Raw genomic sequence first — 22,502 nt, forward strand, 5'->3', positions numbered from 1 at the left:
TGCTTGTATATAAAGTCAAAGGTACCACACATTTATACATTGCTATTTTTGGTCTGAATTTTCTCTGTTTTGAGATGGTGGACCTACTGATTCTTCTTCATTAAAGATCTCTAAAGCCCTGTGATACAAATAAAAGCATCCCTGTTGTCGCTTACAGAATGGTATATTACACAGTTCACATTTGTGTCGGGTGTATTTACGCCATCCTGACTTTGTTTTCACTTTCGTCAGAGAGCAGTAATAACAGGGACGTAATTTGCGCTCGTCTGTGGACACGAGGCGATGAGCTGGATCAACTGTCCAATCAGATGCTGGGATTTCCAGGGTTCCGCTCAACAAATACTGAGTAAAACCCTCGTCGTCTTGACCTCGAGGATAAATGCGTGAACTGCTCGCCTTTCGACTGTGTCCCATCATAAGCTCCATGTAATTTGAAAAAGCATCTGTAAAATACATTTTGAATACAATCATATTTCACAACACATAACTCCAAAGGGAAAATAACATACATCTTGTATATTAAAATTTTATACATAATACCAAAACAATATCTTTTTTGAAAATCTATTAATTGTACATATAAACAATGGTCACACCTTTCCAATGACCCATGAACAAAGGCAAGCTCCAAGCAAAAGCAATGCATTAAATTAGGCATTAATTCCTTGATTTGGAGGCCCACTGTTTGTTTTCAGTTTATTGTGAAACTGAATAAAACAGTCTCTTTTTATATTACACAAAGGCACATCGCAAACACTGCATCGGTAGTAGCATTTGATGTGCCACCCACACGCCGTTTTGTTCCCCTTGGCTTTACAATAGACACAGGTGAGGGCTTTATGCCCTGGGTTTCCTATCAATCTGTGTACCTCCCCATCATCATCTGTCATGTAAAAATCTTTCGGGTCTGTGAAGTTGAGGGGATCGGTTTGGACCAATTCAAGATTCGGTTGGGGGTCTACAAGACCGCTTATTCTCAGAAACTGTTCGGTGGTGAATGTGTTAGTGGCCGGGGACTCGGAGGGATGCTGTTCATACATGGAACGACTGGGGGGAGAGGGATTTCCTTTCCTTGGCTGCACAGACCTCTGGGCCTTCCTGAACCCTGAAAGGATAAAGGAAGACCCAGTTAGACATTGATGCACATTTCTATTGTGTTACTAGTACAATACAATATAGGTGGAAGTTTAGTATTGTCAGTATTTCTTATAGATTCAATTCATATCCATCATGTCATGCCAATAATGTTCACATAGTTCTCATTAAGCAGATTTTTTAACTGTCAAAAAATGAAGTATGATTTATTCATTAAACTCATGGTGACTTATTTTTCATAGCTTCCTGAGAAATTTATCTCCTCAGCAAAACTCTCCTTATTTAAACTTGTTAGAATTACAGGTACATGTACCTTCTTAAAAACCATTCAATGACAATCTATGAAAATCAGCCTCCACTCAAGAATGAAGCCATGCTAACAATATATACGAAAGCTATAGCTACCAAATTTATGCTAGTATGAAAATGATTGGGACAGTTCACTTATATAAAATCAAAATTATTCAATCAATATTGCAGAAAATAAGCTTAACTGTCCTTATAAATAACAATAAATTCTAAAGAATTCAAGTGTAATGTCATCTTAGACATGAACCAGTGCCTTGTGATGAACCATTGACCCGGTTCAATCTTACACATGAAATCAGTGACAAATTTTGATGTGGCAATTTCAATGTGCCAAACCATTGACCCAGTTCAATCTTACACATGAATCAGTGACAAATTTTGATGTGGCAATTTCAATGTGCTGAACCATTGACATGGTTCAATCCTACACATGAATCAGTGACAAATTTTGATGTGGCAATTTCAATGAGCTGAACCATTGACACAGTTCAATCCTACACATGAATAAGTGACAAATTTTGATGTGGCAATTTCAATGTGCTGAACCATTGACATCGACCCTGTTCAATGTCATATATCCGGTATACACTGTAAAACAGTGCCTTAATGGTGCTGTGACCTTCTTCCATCTTAGACAGAACCAATGACAATTGTTAATTCCCTAAATTTTCCTGTGCCAAGTTCACTTTTAAACACAACCCCTATGACCATGTTCATTACATGGATCAGAAAAATGTTCAATCTCCGACATGAGCCAGAGATATGAAGCAAGAAAACAAAACAATCTACACTGTCACTTTTTTAGTGAAAGCTTTATTGAAAACCAGATAACTATGCCACACTTGTCGACTACATGTAAACATATAAATATATAAAGTCACTATACACATCATGCAAAAATAAATTACATACAAGCATGCACTCTGAATTGTTTAGTGCCTTTATTAGCACCTCTAGTCATTGATATGAGATGAACATTTGTCTGAAAAGGCACAAAATCTTTTCTCTGTACACTGCCAAGGGTTAATTCATCCTCCGTGACATTAGGATTTGATTCGCAGAACCATTAATCTCTGTCCACAGTATCAGTAATTTTCAGTTTTTGACAAGAGTTTTAAGTTTAGAATACATGTAATTCTTTATCCAATATTCAGTTATGATACTCTGACAAGTATTAAAATCAAAATATATCAATTTTCATCAATTATTTCATTACTTGTTATGTGTTATTCCATTTAATTTGAGTATCAAATTATCTGTTTTGAGGGAAATATTCATGGCACAATTTATAAAATAGTTGTACAAATTGACTGATTTAGAAACAATGCATACTGAGTACTGCCCACTTGTAACCTAGCAACAGGTGCAAAACAATTGTATGTGGATTGGAACTAGAAAAATGTACATGTATTTACATAATACATTGCAAATCAAGTTTATTGAAACTTACTTAAGGATTCAATATATTGGGATTCTGAAAGCTCATACCATACTAACAATTCAACCAGTAGTCACTGTAGAAACAAATGCTAGTGTTTTTTAATGAGACAATTTATAAAGTTTGTCTCTCTTCAATTCTGGAAAAAACATGTCATTTTTAAACTTAAGCAAAATTTGGATGTCTTTAGTCAAGCTACTCATAGTTTTTCATTTCCTCTTATTGTCAAACAAAGCCCACACAATGATATTCTTCTTTGATAGGTATGCTTAAATACATTTATGAAGAAAGTCATTAAAAAAGGACTGAAATAGAAATCTGGGACTGATCATAAATTGTGAAAAAAAATCTTATTTTACCCATAAAAGACTGGTTACAAACATAAGAAACAGTAGATCACATTCATTATTAACTTATAAAAAAGAAGACATAGTTTTATTGAAATATTGATCACTACATAACATACTATAAACAAAATCATTGCACTACCCTTCTTAACATACAATTTTTTGTTCTTCTCATTTTTAACTTGACATCTAACATTAAAATAGAGTTGACTATTAGAATCACATATAAAGGTGAAGCCTATTAAAAAAATTTAAAAAGAAAAAAAGTTATTTTTAAAATTTAAGATCAAATCATGACCATGCCCCTTTTAACCTGTTTCACTTAGATGAAAAATTACACAATTTTATTTGTACAAAATTCAAAATATTTACAGATATTCATGAACATAAACATGTAAGAAAAATTCACAAAAATACATACAGCACTCCATCATAGGGTTAATAAATTCTACATCAGTACATTTCTATTGTATAACAATATGGGATTGATTTTTCTCTTTTTTAGTCCCTAGTGTATTTTCATTTTTTGCCTTATCAATTGGTACCCTTTCATCTACTGAAAAATCCTCCTCCATGTTGGATTCACTTGAATCATCATTTGCAAGCATGTCATTCTGTTCTTCATTAAAAACAATTTTCATTGGTTTGGTCTTCACAGATTTTCGAGACTTTCTGGTGCTTCCTTCTTTAGAATTCTGCTGTTTCTCCCCTTTTTTGTTGCTTTTAGGCAGCACGTCAGATTTTTCCGGAGATCCACTATTGCTTTGCTCCGGTGAATCCACATCCAAGGGAGGAACATTTGAGGTATTGTACAGGTAAGGGGTCAGAAGTGGAGGGGCGGGGTTCTGTTCCGAGAAGTCTGAAGGGGACAAGTGAGCCCTGATAATATCAGCAGTGGTGACCGATTCTTCAAGAGAGACGTTAGTGGCAGGTGACGACGTGTTGGAAGACTTAATCTGCGAGGGGGTCACATTGTGTAGGAGCAGTGGCTTGTTCTTGGTTTTCAGTCTTTTATGGAGTTCCTTGGGTGGAACATTGGGTTGTTCGAGCCTTAGCTCGTGATATCTCAGGAAGCACTCCTTATCAGACTTACAGAGAGGGATGTCGCAGGCCAGGCACTTAAAGTAGGACTTGATCTGCCATCCTGACTTAGTTTTCAAGCGCTGTATGTCACAATATGCACACGCTTTCTTACTTCCTTCTATTCGGATAAGCCTGTGACCAGGAAGTACCTCGTCATAGAACTTCAGATCAGTTCCATCAAATTTCATCTCACTTCGGTCAAACTTGGCCTCTCCCCCCTGTTCCTCGACCAAAGCATAAGGACCCCCTCCTGTATCAATGCTGTGCCAGGAACCTTTCTCCGTTAAACTTTCATTTCCTATTGGAAAATGCAAAGAAAACTTAAAACATGACAAGTCCAGTTCTTCAGACACCAGCACTTTAAAGTTTTTTTTAAAAAAGAAGATGTCTTAAGAATAATTACACAGATATCTGGTGTGAGAGAGCAATACACAGAAACTTTCATTTTGATATGTAGTAAATTCATACAAATAGAGAAGATAATTTAAATGCAAGTTATTAAATTTACAAATTTTACATTCTCAAAATGCTGAATATGAATTATGTACAGAACATATGCAACACAGATATTACCAAAGACTTCAAAAAAATATCAAGAAAAGACACGGAAACAGGGAGATTTACAGTTATAACTTGCCTTCTTCTGGTCAAGTGACAAAGGAAGAGATCATGCGGAGTTAGTATTCGTTTGAAACACACATCAGACGGTTGCTGGTATAATGTTCATGCACTGAGAATTCACAGCTTCTTGCATTGGTACTAATCCGCTTCAATCCTGGCGCAGGCTAATGCACGATTGTCTCACAAACAGCTCGCAAGCATATCACCACATGCTTGAGCACTTCTCAAAGAAATTTCTTATTGCATTTCTTAAACACACCATTTCATTCATATATACATGTAGCAATTATTTCATTCATCTATAAGCTTGATGTAATTTTGAGAATTATTACAATGTAATAAAATTAAGTTTTGGTTTTAAAAAAATTCAGAGGCATAATTTTAAAGATAAACAGACTCTACTTAAAAAATTATACTCTGTACTTATACACTGGGCTTAGCTTGCCTGATAAAAACTCTCTTGTATTGTCAAAAATCATATCACATAACTGATAGGTTATAATGCTTGCAACACATGTAGTTGCTTTATTTGTATGGTGCAGCCTAGCATTAGAACACTTCAACTATCAAAAATTTCTTTTTGATTTCATTTACTTAGAAAAGAGCAGAAAAAATTCATTTCAATTAGAATCAAAGTTAACAATTGACTGGAATAAATCATGCATGCACATGCTCTATTTGTTCAGTCAAGTTAAAAAAGATTGATGACCAGATAAAAATATGCTAGTCAGATATATCAAAACAAGATATTATTGAAATTGAATAGAAGAAAGAGAGATCAATAGTGGACTTATAAAACAATTCTTGAATTAATGTTCTTCATGTTGTACAACAACAATTACCTCCCCATTCCCAAATTTTAACAGTCTTTATTACAGGTTCAATTTAAATGAACTGAAAATAAAATTCTTTTCACCCTTGCCCTTATAAGAAGGAAATATTTTTCTACAGCAGATTTTGGTCTCTCTTTCTATTTCCTATTGTGGACTTGCACAACCGTCCATTTCATACACTGATATTCAGGATACGTATTCATCCCTGTCACCTGACACTCACCAGCTTGTCCGGCCATCCAGGACGCCTCGCTCCCAGCCTCGCCTGTGTAGCTGTCGTCCGGAGGGGGTTCCTCGATCTCCAGGTCACTGGACACCTCCTCCTGCTGCTCTGTGTCAGTGTCCCGACCGTCCGGACGACGGACCATCACCATGCCCTGCTCTTGGACTTCTACGTACGGTGTACTGGTTCCTGGCTCCTTCTTCACAATGGACGGGTCTGGACTGCTTGTGGCAAGGCTGGATCTAGAGTCCGATCGAGTTTTTATCCTGTTAATGTTTAAGATTTTATAAAAATTACATGCTTCATACAATCATACAAAGCTTTCCAAAAAAATATAGCATAGTAAGAACAAATTATACAGAAAAACTTTCATTCCATTTCAAGAAAGGCATGTGTGACAGACTTCATAAATAAGTTTGTTGACATTAGCTGATGGAATTCCTTTTTAATTTTAAAAAAAGAAACAGTTCAAGTCAGTTTGATTATCAAAGATTATTCAACAATAATTATTCTACTAATTTCTTCATATCCTGCTTATAATCCAAATTCTAATAAAAATAACCAGCCATACAAAAACTAATTATTTGATGCTTGAAAGCCCTATTTTTGCATGTAATTATCAAATTTACATTTATTACTCTAAAATTAAATTTAAAACACATTGAGTTTTTTCTTCAGGAGCTATCTTACTGATAGAGGTATTTACTAACCCTGCAACATCTTCTTCGGCGTTAGTGGGCATTGATAAGTTCTCCTTTACAAAGGTTGGGAACTGAGCCGGTCCTACAGGAACCATGGTGGGGCTCCCCATAGCAAAGGACTTGGAGGGGGGCACCACGGTGGCTCCAAACCCCCTCGAAACAGCTCCAGCTATGAAGATAGGTGAATCAGACCTACCATCAGTGGACTCAGTGGGGAAGGGGCCTGTCAGAGGGGGCTTACTGGGGATCCGGGGGCCCACAGAAGGGGAAGAGGTAGAATGTGTATTCATCATGTTCAAAACCTGAACATTAACATCGGGCTGTATCTGACTTGCTATAGAGACAGACATGGAGGATGCGGTATCCACCACTTGTGGAGAGCTGGATAATGAATCCTTATCCACATGCTGGATCTGTACGCCGTCCTCCACAACATCCACGCTACCATTAGTCCGCCTGGACACACTGGCTGGACCCATTTTATACGGACGGATGGGGTCTTTGAGATTGCTAAAATTTGAGGATCCAGATCTATCGTCCATTCTAGAAGTAGCACTAAACAGCGGCGAGTCAGGGTTGTGAATCCTTTGTCGTTTTCCACTATGTCCTGTAATTTTGGAGTCCGTAGCCCTCTTGTTGGACTTTTCACTGAACTTTAACATATCTGTCTGTCTGACATGTTTGAACTCCACATGATCATAATAGTCATACTTATACTGGGAGGAAGAATTGAGACACTTGTAGAAGTCTGAGCAGCATTTAATGACGCTGTCGACTTGTAGAATTCGACCAATCTTCTCAATATCCTTGTAATTGTCCTCAGTCAGGACCATACAGCCTTCGTACAAGTACTGTAGAAATGTGTTGATAGATTCCTCTTTGATATCGGAGGCCAAGCGGATTTCTAGGTGAGAGCCTACAGAAGCACTTTCCATGGATTTGAGCATAGGACACGCCGCCACCAGTACCAACCGATGAGCCTAAAACAAAGAACAAAACCTTTCTTAGCTGTCAAAACAAATGACTTGTGCTAACAGACTAATTATTCATGTAAAACAGTAATTTAAAAAAATCTAAATGTTGCTATGTAATATGTATTGACTGAATATATATTATGAACCACGTAGTATATCCCCAATAATCTTAATTTGTGATGTACGTTTTTTGTTGATACTGGGGTTTTCTTCCAGTGATTTTAATCATGTTTAATGATTGTGATGCATGTCACTGCGTGATATGATATAAGATATTCAAAAATAAAAAAAAAATCATATAAAGAATAAATGACCTTATATGATTATAAATTGATTCAATTCATATATTATATACATCCAGCTTTAATACCGGTATTTGCCTTTTATAAATTAGCCTTATTCTTCTTGATTTTTTTTTTATTCTAACTTAGTGATAAAAAAACACATATTGGCATCCTGCAAAGTGAATGAAAATTAACACAAAAGTCAGAGAAGAAAATCTTGACCGGTGGTATCTTAAATCCCTCATCTAAAGCACATGCCGACCCCATGTGGCTTTAAGCATCTTAGCACTACAAGCCCAGTCCTCTCAGCATGTGCAAAGAATTAAGCCACACACCTACACAGAGCAGTCCAGACAACAACACAACACCCCCCCCCCTCCCCCAGAAGACTAGTGCTGCTGCTGGCCCTCACAAACAGGAAACATGTGTACCTTGGCTGTGATGGCTCCTGCCTTGATAATGGCATCACACAGTGCCTGACTCCTCCACATCTGGGCCAGCTCACACAGCAGCGAGCTGCAGTGAATCTGGTTCATATACACCTTGTGCTGGGTCATTGTCTTTCGTTCACTTTTCCAATATATCTGGATTTTCCTTGAGGTTCAATTGTTTCAATATCCTATGAAGAGTGCTATGTTTACATCTGTAATTAATCCAACAGTTATTAAAAATTTGTCAGAGTAGAATTCATGTCAATTAGATTGATGACAAAAAATACATAATACCTATGAACAGCTTACATGCAATGAAGGACACTATATGCTAATGAAAAATGCTTTTCAAATGAATTGAGAATCTTTGAAAAGAAAATAAATTCAGATTAATTAAAATTCCTTTACTATGTGTGCAAATCAATTCATCAATAATAATTTGTGGTCCAATCAATGTTTAAAATGCTTTTATTGATTGAAAATAGTTATCTGAATCAGTATGCATTGAAGGTTCTTTAAAACTCATAACGTTAATTAGATTAATGTGGTATTTTAAATTGTACTTCATCATGTTCATGAGTTTCAGATACCAGCTGATCAGAAAATCAAAATACTTATTTGAGTAAGTTAAAATTAATAATACACTAGCTTTCACCTATAAATCATCAGTGTTGTTAGTTTCCACTAAATTTAAACTTGATTATTGATAAAACCTCAAATATTCTAATGAAAATGAAATCAGGTATCCTCCTTGAAAAAATAATAATTTAAGGGTCATGTCACCAATTAATTGTTTGCATTAAAAATCTTAAAATATTTAGATACTTTAAATTAACTTAGAGCAGCTTCATTTAAATCTCAAAAAGCAGACAAACAAAACTCACATTTCCTCGGGATCCGCCACGCTGACTCTCAATGGCACACACTAGCTGCACTCAGCAGTCAAGTTTCCCCCTCAATCAACCGTAATAATTACTGTAGCCAAGGTCCTTCTGTCAACAGATCCTCTACATGAGCTACAACAGTCATAGATATGTACCGGGGTACCTTGAGCTCAGAGATACTGATAAGACTCCAGCCCTGACATTCGATACCGCTCTAATTTATGCGGACTGGACCGCGCGGACCAAAAAAGGAAAACAAAGAAGCCAAGCTGGGGATGCCTCGGGTCTCTCACGATTTCCGTGTCTGCGCAGTAAACAGGATGAACCTTCAGTACCACAAAACTGATTGAAACGTTTGGTGACAGTCAAACGGTCAAATTCCTCTTTTCTTTGACAAACACACGACCAAAAACATCCTATGTCTCAGATTCCGAGTACTTTGCTTTCCCCCCAGCCTCTTACTTAACTTCCGGAACGTATAGTATTTAAAACCCATTGACTATTCCGAAAAAGTTCAGTGTGTGAACATTGTGTAATCGGAGTTTTAAAAAAAATTGTAGTATACAAAATTATAGTTCGAAAAAGTGCTTGCCACCTCGAATGGTCGCTATTAGTTACAAAATAAACTTACATTATTTGCGAAGCATATGTCTAATAACAAAATGGATGATTATTTTACGATTTTTCAGGCGCGAAGGGGGAATCAGGGACGTATATATACTAATATATACGGGACGTCCCTGGGAGAATCTATCCTTTACAGATAAGAAATGCATGCCTGAATATTCTTTCTCAAAAAATCTCTATTTCTTCAATTCAATGAACAACCATCAAAAATCTTATTTAAATAAAAACAAACGACAAAACGAAAATCAACAACAAATCACAATAATAAACAAAAAACAAAACGAAAACAAGAAATTAAAAACGAAAAGCAATAAAACATACAGAAAGAAACGCCCATCTACAAAGAAGAAAAACCCTAGACTTTATTTTTTTAAAAGTGCCAAACAAAATGTAATGCAATTATTTTGTCTGATATGAAATAATAATGTAAACTGATCAGTCGAAAATTGCAAACACACGTAGAGTTGTGACGGACGTGTTCTCAATCATAGATATCTTATTTTCCCCCGTGTTTAAGAACTTAAAAAACAAACATATTCAATTCCTTTGTATATTAATTCATATAGAAATAACTTGAAAATCTCAGACCACACGCACAATCTGTTCGTAATTATATACATCGAAGTTACTCTCCCTTGTCTTGTCTATGACTGCATGGAAAGATTTAATAACTACATTTATTTTCAAGTTGAGGAAAAGGGTACCTTGACCTGACCATGATGCGAAAACAAGATGGTCTTTGATTAAACTAATAGAATTACATGTATTTGCATAAATGATTGGTTTGACTGTCAAAATTTCTTGAACTTGTTGATATTTTTTCCGTTTGAATGTTTACACTGCTTCAATAAGTTACATGTTTTTCTATATAGTCAACCAAAATGTCGAGTTTTAAGTAAAATACAAAGCTCACAATTCCATGTTATGTTAACAAAGCTCAGGTCATTTTTTTTTCTTTGGTTTACATTTTAAATTTTCCAGATTTAGACCTAAAATAAATGTGAGAAATGCTAGGAACTGTTTATTTATGTTCAAAACTAACCAGCAGACAAAAAAAATCAGTTTTAAAAAGAACTTTTCACGGTATACTGAACCAATGTAGACAAAAACATGGAATGAGCCTTAAAAAGCTTGTTTACATAACAAAGAATATTGTGAGCTCTTTATCTTGCTTATTACTCTACAACTGACACTCAAATTTTGGCTGTTCATTAAAAATGCCATATTAAAGCACTTTAAACAATAAAAATAAGAAAATCAAATTTGACCGAAACCGTGATCATGCCCCTTTAAAATAGGTTTATTGATTTATTTGATTTGTTTATCATTCATATATATAGTATATTATGATGTAAACAAGTTATTGGCGTACTAAGTACAACACGCATTTTTAATTCAGACAGAAAAACTTTTCTAAATATTGAATCAATCACTTGTTCATTGATTTTAATCAAAATAACAACTTTTAAACTAAACGCATTCCCGTTTTAAACACACTATTGTATGTATTATTTTATGCCAACCGAATTGACAGTGAAAATTTAACAAAAAGACGCATTTCCTCATCTACATGTATTTCATTGAATCATGCACCAAAAAAACACACCGTGTTCGTAATAATTTTTGGAAATCAAAGGAAGATCCATTATTAAAAAGGGTTAGATAATTTCATCAGAAAACTTAATAGTTTAATCCGTCCACGACTTGAAAAAATGTCTGTCTTTCCAGAGTGATGAAACATGATTGTTCATATTATTCCAGTAAATATAAACAATGTCCATGTACTCCCATCCCACCCCTCAAACAAAGGATCGGTTGACATTCCACAATATTTATCATATGTACGCTCATCAAGAAAGAACATAGAAGAAAAATGAAAAAAAAAAATGACTTTATGTTTGATTCAAATGATGTGCAATTTTTCCTCAGATTATGTTTGTAGATATTCTATTTTTCTCGTTTCAATGGCTATAAGATTGGATTATCTTTGATTTTGATTAACAAGATGGATTCAGTTGCCTATGTATATATCGTCCCATGTATATTTTTCATCATGGAGGAGAGATGCCAGCCTCTTCATAGGTTCCCGTAAGTAGTCTCTGAGTGTCTGCCGAGTGTGATTTAGCATGGGGCCTGCTTTATCCTTTCTAACTGATTTGTATTTATGAGCCAAATTTGACATTCTGTCTAAAACCCGTTCTTCTACATCACCTACAAAATAAAATATAGCCATAAAAACGCCTTTAGAATATGCATGTACAACAGAACAACAGAATTGAGAGTTATTTTCTCTCGTAGCTCTGCTGAGCAGGGACTATCCGTTATGATTATAGGTACTAGTATATGGTATTGGAATCCTGAAACTACAATTCACAATTTTATGGGGAAAAAAATTACTCACCTACGTTCAAAAATTTGAACAGCTGTAAGAGATACTTTTTTTTGCTTTTGTCGAAATCTTCAGTTCGCATGATGAATATTTGATTTCTAGGAAAGACTTCTAGCCAGTTGGCCATGTGAACATCGTAAAACGAGGCAAATAAAGGGGTCTGTAAAAGAAAAAAAGAAAATATTCTTACTGACACAAAAGAATGTTTTCCAATATAAAGAAATAAAGACTTGACAATGTATATTTCATATTATTATACTTTCATGTTAAATACTGAAATCTGATTGGTTTAGACGCAGTTGGTAATCCGTTCTATTACCCTCAGCGTTAGCAACATACTTGGCAACGGGTAACACAACGAATTGTTACATGCGCGTAAATTATGCGCGTACGGTTCGCCGTAGAATTCACTTCATTTCTAAATAAAAGCAGTAAAATTTTCTTTAAAAATTAAGACATTCAGTATAATAAAATAATTAGTGCCTGTTTGAGAGGGTTACTGTTAAAATTGACACCCCTCCAAAACAATTGTCAACCTCCGCTTCGCGTCGGTTGACAATGGCTTTCTCGGGGTGTCAGTTTCAACAGTTACCCTCCCAAACAGGCACTATTTATATAATGGCCTTCAAACACGACTCGGACCCTTTTATACTGGAGACTATGTGTGAATATTAAAGGTCCACCTAAAAAATTGAATATACTTAAAACAAAGGCAACTACGTCTTTGCTAGCAGTTCCTGGTTCAGAGTGCCTTTGTTTGTACGCTTCCTTCGGACAGACCTTTAGGTCTCTCTTATAGTCTGAATATTTTACAATTTGTAAAATGACACTGGTATTTGTTTGAAGATTTGCCCCTCTTCCCTGACACTGCATACATACATTACATATATATCTTTGTCACCCCAATGTTGATTGGTGTAGCGTTTGTTTGCATTTTATCTTGTTTGGTCCAGTACGTACTGGCATTTCCTTGAAGAGTGTTCTGTTGTATAAACAGGATCGGAGGCTAGACTTCGCTCGGCACCGGTCCAGATACCGTATAGAGGCCGACACGTCTACCTTAAAATCCTCAGGAGACGAACCATACCCGAGATGATAGTAGTGACTGTATAATCTGCAGGAAAACAAATAAATTCCAGATTAATCTTTATTCTTTATTGATAAACTAACTAGAAATACAATAACTAGTGGAAAAACTTCTTAAAAAGTATTTTTTATTTTGCATCGGCAAAGGTTTCAATTTCAATTTCAAGGTTTTATCTTTACAATAAAGAAAATATCGCTGATTTGCTAAGGAAGCACTGTTAAATGAGATTAAAGTCATAAATCACATTGTGTTCCATACTTCTGTACACTGGAATCAAATCAATCAAAAGTCTTGATGTGATGTCATTCAACAAACGTTGCTGGTTCTCACCTTTCCGCTGGTTCCCGTAGCAGCAGGATCAGTTTAATGTTTGGCTGTACGTGGTGTATAAGGTGAGGGGTGGTGAACACCGGCTCTGACGCGTTCCCGTTGTTCTGAGGAATGAGCCACCACAGTGTGTGGTCCCAGAAGTCCATTGGGTCAGCGTGGCCTTTAAAGAAATCATTGAAAAAATCAATACTTTGTTTACATGTAGTTTCATGTGTTATCGTAAAGCATAAACACCCCTGGCCATCTCTCTCTCTCTCTCTCTCTCTCTCTCTCTCTCTCTCTCTCTCTCTCATCAGAAGCATTTTGCATTTTCCTCTGATGGGTAAGCCAAGTTGATCATGATTTGACTTTACATTGTTTACTTCGATGTTTTTTACGTGATAACATGTATTTTTTACTTTGTTTTGTAACCTGTGAAAGATTGACAAATACATTACTATGTTACCTGTTATAATCTCTGAATACCGAGAGCCGTTTGAAGATACCTTAAATTCCGATATTTTCGGAATTTGAAAGAAATCTAGAAAATTGTCCAAGTTTTTGAACTTCTTTGGATTCACTATGAATATCAAAATATACAAATATTAACAAATATAGCAACTCAAGGAACGAAGAACAACTCAGTTGTCGAGAGTTTTTTTTTTCGACATCCAGAAAGGCATATTCCATAAAAGTAAGTTACATACAGGTGAAAGAGATCCTTACCTTTACGCCAAAGTTCTAAAAAAAGGAAAGTAACAATTTTGATATTCGTTGAAGGATTTTATATCAAACCACTGTACAGGTATGATAATGATTAACAATGTGTTAGTTTTGTAAGTTAAAAGCAACGACAAATTATCACAGAGAAAAGACCAAGGTAGTAATAGAATCTATATTAAAAATCAAATGGGCTACAAATACATAGATTCAAATCGTGGATCAAGGTTAGATGAAGATACAAATACATGTATTTTTGTTTTTACTGCACTTTAAAGTGAAATAGTGATCAAAATATAACTGATTTGATATACACCACAGATAATTTGTTGTACGTATATTGCCTTATTCATTAAATCTGTTTTACATCGGCTTATTAGATGAATCGATGTAATTCAGTGAATACCAGCAGTTACGTTTAAAATCTAGACCCTGAAGTAATATTCCACGTATGAATAAGATAATTCATATTTTCACAGTGATATTGGATTTAAATGATTTGATGAAGACGTGGTCTATTCATAGTTAACTGTCAAATCATTGTCGAACAGATGGGAATACCTGAAATCAATGACACTCGTCCATCTTTATCCAGTGCTATTTTTTAAAAGTTGAAACAGCGTCAATTTTACACAACAGAGCAGTTCTTGGAGAAAAAACTTTCCAATTCTGACAGTCTATGCGTATTAATGACCTTTTTTAAAAGCAAATTAGAAAAGGGAGGTAAATATTTAACAGCTTGTTTTGATGAACAAACTAGATGGTAATATCCAACTGAAAATACAAGCTTTAGCTTGTCAAAACGGATCTAATTTGAATTTATGCTGTTTTGTATCAAGCAAGCAGTCAAATTGAAAGTAGATCACGTGACGCACCTGTCCCGTACCGATGCCAGGACCAAAACCAGGTCTCCTTGGACATTAGACCCCTGTTCTTGACAATCTGGGGGTGCTGAACGAGTCGATAAAACAAGTCGGTGGTGCCAGACTTACAGACCCCAATAATATGAAAGTAGGGAAGACATCTGAGGCGGTTGCTGGAGTTGTTTCCTGTGAAGTCGTACCAACACGGGTTCTTGAAATTGGGCAAGAACTTTTTTCTCTCCTGCAACAAAATATACTGATTATCGTTTGAAATTTATTCACATTAAGTGCATGCACGCTTACTCTTTTTGGTGACTTTGATTTTTGTTCGTTACATTAAAACATATGTAAGGATTCCTTTTCTACGTTTTAAGTTTAAAGTTTGGATTTGATTTATTACTTGAAACTTGTTTTTTGTATATAAAAAAAAAAGATCGATTGAAACTGTGCTGAAATAAATATAAAAACGTGAGAAAGAATTATTCCAAACACAGGATTTGATATTAACACAAGAAGAAAATATCCATTGGCAACTGGAGGTCATATTGTGCAGTACACACTTGGCAGAGAAGGTCTTCCGGTGAATTAATCCTCTTCTGTTGTTGTCCGCATTGGTGTTCCCAGCGTGCACTTCTAGGATGGAGGAAGTCTTCCAGTCGTGTACGCAGGAAGATGTGGAAGACAATAAGAACACAGATGATACCCGAAATTATAACAGGGCAGTTTCTGTTGGTAAAAAGGAGGATATATCACTTTTTCGCAACTTTCAATGACCGATGGAGATATAACAAACTCCTTTAGATTACACCTGTACAGACATGTTGTTTTCACTCATTGTGACTGAATTCTTTTGATTTGTTTTATGCTAAACTTTGCCTTATATAGCGAAGGAAAAAACTTTTACGTTTTAAAAGTCAATGATGGAAGTCTAATATATCTGATCATCCCATATTCAAATTGTTTTACAAGTGTATTGAGCCAGTCAATGCAATCCAAGCAGTCTCCATGTACAGTAAATGCATGGTAATTTGGTTTGTTTTAGAGGCAAAACTTTATAAAACATAATGATTGATTAATCTAAAAAAAGCACATAGCCCTGTCAAGACCCATGACTTGTTATAACCGAACTGGGGTTTCTTAAATACCCTAATGGTCACAAAACCTCAACTTTCTTAATTGATCATTTGCTCATCTGACTATCTTTTCATGACCTTTTTAAAAACAATGAACAACAAACCGTGTACGACTTACATAATGTTTTTTTTTCAAGGTTTGTTTTGGTTCCCAGGAGACGAAATATCGACATTCATTCAGTAAGAATTAATTCATTACGCCGCGTTATAAATTCTGCTAGTCGGTGACAAATCATCAAAAGACGAAGGTGTACTTGACTGATAGGTGAATTCTTCCGCACCGTACAATTAGTGTACTAAAAGGTTTTGTGTTTATGGCTTTCATTTCAAGGCGCGACATCGTTTGTACATTCTGTGACGAGACATTTTTAGAAGTAACGTTTGCCGAAATAATGCTAATTATAGTTTACCACAGCAAGGGCACCAGTCTTAATTGGCAACGTCTTACATGATGCACCGACAAATATGTACAGGTAATAGGGACTATTAATCATTAAAAAATGGCATCATATTCAGACAACTTTATATGTTAGCTAGTCCCAAAGAAGTCGTACCTTCTCGAAGGTTAACACGGAAGACAATTAATCTTTACATTGCGTTGTTGATTTACAGTTGACTGAGAAAATTTATAAATGGCTGACAAATTAAACCAGATATTCTTTTATCCAGTGACAACGTCAACTTATCATAAATTTAGGGTTTTTTTCTGAGTAACTTACCTTTTGCAACACTTGGTGAACAGTATCCGCCTCCATTTTGAACACAGTTTTAGCGGCATACTACAATTCAGGGAGACCTATCGGCTATCAACGTGTCGGCAGCCATAATGATAGGCCGTCAAAAGAGCGTATGCAAATTAATTCCTCTCCTTCCTTTTTGACAACATGTGTTCTTCATGATGGCAATCATCAATTTATGACTTAAACAATATTTGTGCATCATATATTACTGTTCTTAATGTATTTGCCCCCGAGGGACGTTTCACATATATATTTCAACTTTCAGGGAAACATATACATCTAGCCAATTCTCCAGAAATTCATCATACACGTAGTCATCTATATACACAGGTTGAAATATCCATTCCAAATACAGTAATTTGGCTATTTCCCCTTGTTCAGTTTATAATACAGTACATTTAAATATTATTGTTTGCCCTTATGTATCAAATTTCATACATATCTGAATAGAAACCAAGTTCATAATAGATTAATGAATTGATTTATCAAATATTTCACCGTTTCAGAGTCCTCCTTTCAAATACTAGTAATAGATTAATTTGATTCTGCGAGTTATGATGTTTTGCTTGCCCGTTAGCAATATTACCAATTAAGTTTATTGGGAAAAAAAATCATTGATTCATTATACTCAATTTTTTACGATAAGTAAATATACCATTGGCATACATGTATTTGAATTTTAAAAGAGGACGATTGTTCTACCTGGGTTGTTTCCTCTATGATTAATACACCAATCTAAAGGGGACTGAAAGCGAATTATCAAACTTATTAAACAAAATAAATGTACAATATTTCAATGGGACAGCAAATGGATTACGACAGCTGGTAGAGTAGAATGCTGCTTGGATCTTTTTGAAATATTTATTGTACATCCTGAAATACCACATGACGCAAAAGACCAATTACCGGAAGAAAGGGATGCTGCTGCCGACGTGACATTAAGTCCTAGAGCAGCTGGTTGTAAATGACTATGAATCGGCCGATGTTGGGTCAGCGAAGCTGGGTCTTTAACCTTTATAAAATCGTTTTCTCCATTTTCGTTTATTAATCTATAGAAATGTTATAAAGACCATAAGCCATCTAACTATGGATAAATTCAATGGTTTGGATCCATTCAACTTAAGATTTTTTAGATAGTAGATTAGAGAAGAGGTATATATATATATATATATATATATATATATATATATATATATATATATATATATATATATATATAAAGCACTGAATAGAATCAACAACACTAGGCATCTTTAAAGTGTCGGATCTAATATATAGATACTAAGCCAGTAAACTGAATATAAAAAGCACTAAAAATGGCTAACGACACGAACAATAGAAATTGTCAAATTTTCGGGACAACCAGTCCCTTCTTCAGGACCAAAAAATAAATTACATGAGTACAAAACAAAGAAAACAAGATCTAAAGCTACTACCAAACTACTTCAGAAACTATAAAAAAAGAACAGCTACATTATAAACATATGTTCACATTCTTAAAGAAGGTGTTGCTACTATCGCCGATCGCTCTAAAGTAAAGTGGATTACTTTAGAGCGATCGGCGATAGTAGTGTCCTAAGATATTGATGCAGCACGTTTGGACGATTTTTAATAATAATACACATACCTATGAAAGAAGTGCATTTAAAGCAATATGAGCTGTATTTTTTGGAATTTTATTTTGCTGCAAAAACCTGCTAGTATGATAAGTCTGCCTGTAACTTAAACTTTTATGATAAATAAGATTTGAAAAAATCATTTATTTTTGTCAGGAGAAAGATTTCACTTATAAGGAATATATAGCAGATCAATTTTTGTACAGGACGACAATAATTCAATTTTGCTCCAATTAAGGCTTCTTAATGGCTTTTCCCACAAAAACAGAGCTAACAGAAATTTTAAAACCATGATAATTTTTGTCATTTTAGTAGAAAATAACATTTTCTTTGAAAAAAATTACAACATGAAAATTGCAGCTCATATTGCTTTAAAATAAATGAAAGGGATATTTTCAAAGACAATTTCATTCATTTCCACTCAGCAATTTTCACAGGAAAGATCAAAGTACTGAAGAACTGACGTTTAAAATCAATAATATGTTATTTTGCATGACAAGTACATGTATTTTCAAATTTTTATTTGAAATACGCACATTTTTACAATATGAATTTTTGGACTTTTTCGATAAGAACGTCGAGAAACCCCCATATGAATCATGTTAAATAATATTTAAAGATAAAATAAATTCAATCAAACTATGTATCAGTAATAGAAATATTTCTCGAAAAGTGTATGGATCCAAGCAATATTGAACTATAGTCTCGTTCAACCAAACGCTCGGCTGACACCGTAAATCTCCGACAAGCAAGAGAGACTCTCTGCTTGTTGGAGATTTACGGAGACAGCCGAGCGTCGAGTTGAACGAGACTATATTGAACTCTGGCGTAGGAATGCATACGACTACAAAAAATATCTAAATTGTTCGTACCATTTAAAATCTGACTATTTTCAAGGTATTTATAAATAAGTTTCCTTGAAAAACAATGCTTTAGCATACATTACATCGAATTTATCAATTATTTTCAAGAACTAACTAAAGTCTTGTCAGCAGCAATGATTTGTGCTGAGGTCCAAACACTGTTTCACTTTCGGTTTGTCTGAGTAACTGCATAGGAGAGTTGATTAAAATCAACTCCCAAAAACTGATTTCTTATTGCTAGCGCTCTCGAGCGCTAGCAACTACGTTAGTCCTTTTCACTGGAATACGCATGCTCGACTCCATTGTAGGGGATTCTGGGAATACTGTACTACTGTAGATAAACTGTACCATTTGAATTTCGTTTTATAATCTTCACTTGAAGTTTTGTGTGTTTATTGTAAATGTAAAAAAAAAACCTAACAGTAGCTTATGTCTTATAATGCAAAATTATTTTAAATACAATGTATTATAATGAATAACTAGCTTTATCTTAAAATTCCTTCAAGCTCGGAAAACAACCCCGGATATGTTTTCGGAGCTTGTCGGAAAGGCCCGAGAAGATACGATTGCTGCATGACAGTACCAATGAAATTGATATAGTAGATAAATAATGATTAAGGCACAGTCAATGAGCTATGCCATTGCCGATGTGAAGCCCACTCTAGATTCACAATTCTAAATTGAGACCCCACTCCAGCACAATTCCAGTACATCACTCTGCCTTCTTATTTTATAATTAATCTATTCAGAAATATACACCAATGTTTTAGAAATCTGCTTCTGTGTTTTATGATGAGTACAGCGCTAGCTCACCAATCTTTTTAAAAGATAAGCTTGTGAATATATGTAATGGGGATTGTTGGCATCTTTTCTCCATTCGGAAGTCACTCGGAATACTACGCACAGTTTTAACGTTATCATCAGAATCTCCTGCAATACAAAATGCCCGTAGACACTACATCTTTTAGCCGTGTATTGAAACATGGTAAGATAGAGGGGGCGTTTCAAAGGAGAAATCTTGGAAATTTTTCGTACTTTTGAATGAACATTGTTTGAACCCTGAGGTATTTATGAATAGTTAGTAATTACCTGGTAAGCAAAATGTGAATCGAGGATATATTGGGACAAACTATTGAAGCTTCGTAAATCAAATTTGTAAGAAAACAAATCAGATGTACAACTTAAACAATTAGCTAGAAATTTAGAACATTATATAATGGAATTCAATTTATTTTGTAATCAGAGATCCACTAGGAGTATAATAAAACACAGATAGGATTTTAGACAAAACAAGGACATCAGTTACATTGAAAAATGCAATGTATAGTTACTGTAGTAACGATGACCCAGTGCGGTGATAAAGGTAATGAATGATTTATATCACTGACACAAAGAAACCTACTCAAGGCATTACAATTCAAATTGATAAGTAAAAATAAATTATTTTTATGTTGGTATGTTTATCTACGGAAGGAGTCAATGGATGGTGCACTAGGATTTGTTTGTCTCAGCAGGTGCAAACAGTCGGGACAGCTTTCCTCCTGGCATCAAATGTAGATCAAATGTAGATCAGCAACTCAATAATGATAATATAAAAATTGTAGACTTTTTGGTTTCCAGTCAACGGGAGACATCTAGGGACAGTGCTCTAGAAAATGCTCATCTTTATTTTAAGAACACTTGTGATTTGCTTAGAGGGCAGCTTTTTTGTTCCACTAAATATCCAAATATGTCTACTTAAGTCATATCGCGCCTTCAAGACTTACAAAAACTCCTTACTTATAAAAATGTGAATTGATTTTTTGATATGTCAAGTTTTCGCTGCTGTAAGAATGTGGTCGTTCTCTAGTAATACTTAGTATTATGTTTGATCTCAAGTTTTTTGAATTTCTGATGGATATTGACCATATCACATTTCCATATTCTGTCCCTGGAAGGTATTAATGCAGTACATTTTCTTAAATTAATCGATATTTATAATGCCTCATGGTTCAAACGTTGTTCATTCGAAATTATAAAAATCACAAGATTTATCCTTTAAAGCTTGCCAGGATTTAATATGATTATGGCTAAAAATAGAAAGCCTACAGGGATTCGCATTTCAACACGAAAAGTACCCGGATGATAACGTTAAACAATTGTGCGAGGTATTCCGAGTAACTTCCCAATGGAGAAAATATGTTGATATTTCACATTATAAATCTCCGTAAAAAAACTGTTTTTGATCTTATGAATTTGTCTGGATGAAAAATTATAATGTGTTAATGATGATGTATTGGCCATTTTCAATTTCATCTAATTCAATTGCCTGCTTTCACGGGCGTGTGTATTTTTATTAAAATCCGCCCAAATATGCTGCATAAATATTTTAGGACAGACAATAGGGATATGTAAGAAAGATATTGATACTACATGTACTGTATCGCGGTCACCTGGAGATCGATCACATTATAAACCATACAAAGCACAAAATAAAGTTAGCTCCAATTGAGTTTTGACTCTTTATTTGGTGAGTGTTACAATAGGACATATTGTTAATTCTGTTCTTGCACCTACTCAGTATGTTAAAACTATGATCATCTAAATCTTGTATATACACTCGACCAGTAAATTAACATATGACGATATGATAATCTCCATAGAAGTTTTGTTAAAGAAAAATAACCCAGCAATTACTAGTATCTTTTTGTTTAAAAATTAATTTCCTAACACTTGTAATTTTATTATTTCCCAAATTAATGTTCATGCATATACTCTTTCCTGAAAGTTACTGTATTAACTATATATATCGGTATTTTCTTACGCGTAGACTCAATTCATGTGTTCTACGCGTGCCTTCCAATAGACGGGGTCACGTAAAAATTTAATTTGAACATATTTTATTTTGTAAATATATTACATAAATGGATCAGACAACAGGCAATGCCTATGT

General features: G+C 34.7%; 2 protein-coding genes across 5 annotated transcripts; both read right to left on the reverse strand.

The window, feature by feature from the left end:
• Positions 1-304: 304 nt before the first annotated feature.
• Positions 305-9,710, reverse strand: LOC105320596 (uncharacterized). Of its 2 annotated transcripts, XR_010714420.1 has the most exons (6): positions 9,224-9,709; positions 8,340-8,551; positions 6,660-7,630; positions 5,950-6,215; positions 597-1,105; positions 305-443 (listed from the first exon to the last, which is right to left on the reverse strand). XR_010714420.1 is itself a non-coding variant. In XM_011418595.4 (5 exons), exons 2-5 carry the CDS (start codon positions 8,463-8,465, stop codon positions 3,654-3,656), a joined length of 2,280 nt encoding a protein of 759 aa, XP_011416897.3. In that variant the 5' UTR covers positions 8,466-8,551; positions 9,224-9,710; the 3' UTR covers positions 2,200-3,653. The 2 variants fall into 2 exon arrangements, 1 of the variants encoding a protein (XP_011416897.3); XM_011418595.4 differs by lacking the exons at positions 305-443; positions 597-1,105 and adding an exon at positions 2,200-4,570 and having other exon boundaries at positions 9,224-9,710.
• A 2,018-nt stretch (positions 9,711-11,728) lies between these two features.
• LOC105320595 (carbohydrate sulfotransferase 15) lies at positions 11,729-17,228 on the reverse strand. 3 transcript variants are annotated; one of them, XM_011418594.4, is made up of 9 exons: positions 17,071-17,228; positions 15,779-15,944; positions 15,231-15,459; positions 14,362-14,376; positions 14,102-14,215; positions 13,657-13,816; positions 13,200-13,353; positions 12,252-12,399; positions 11,729-12,061 (listed from the first exon to the last, which is right to left on the reverse strand). In XM_011418594.4, the coding sequence occupies exons 1-9, from the start codon at positions 17,127-17,129 to the stop codon at positions 11,862-11,864; spliced, it is 1,245 nt and encodes a 414-aa protein (XP_011416896.2). In that variant the 5' UTR covers positions 17,130-17,228; the 3' UTR covers positions 11,729-11,861. The 3 variants fall into 3 exon arrangements, with proteins under 3 accessions (XP_011416896.2, XP_065942341.1, XP_065942342.1); XM_066086269.1 differs by lacking the exon at positions 14,102-14,215; XM_066086270.1 differs by lacking the exon at positions 15,779-15,944 and having other exon boundaries at positions 17,071-17,198.
• Between the last annotated feature and the right edge of the window lie 5,274 nt (positions 17,229-22,502).

The sequence above is a fragment of the Magallana gigas genome, chromosome 5 (genome assembly GCF_963853765.1).
Source record: "Magallana gigas chromosome 5, xbMagGiga1.1, whole genome shotgun sequence".
Taxonomy (NCBI): Eukaryota; Metazoa; Mollusca; class Bivalvia; order Ostreida; family Ostreidae; genus Magallana; species Magallana gigas.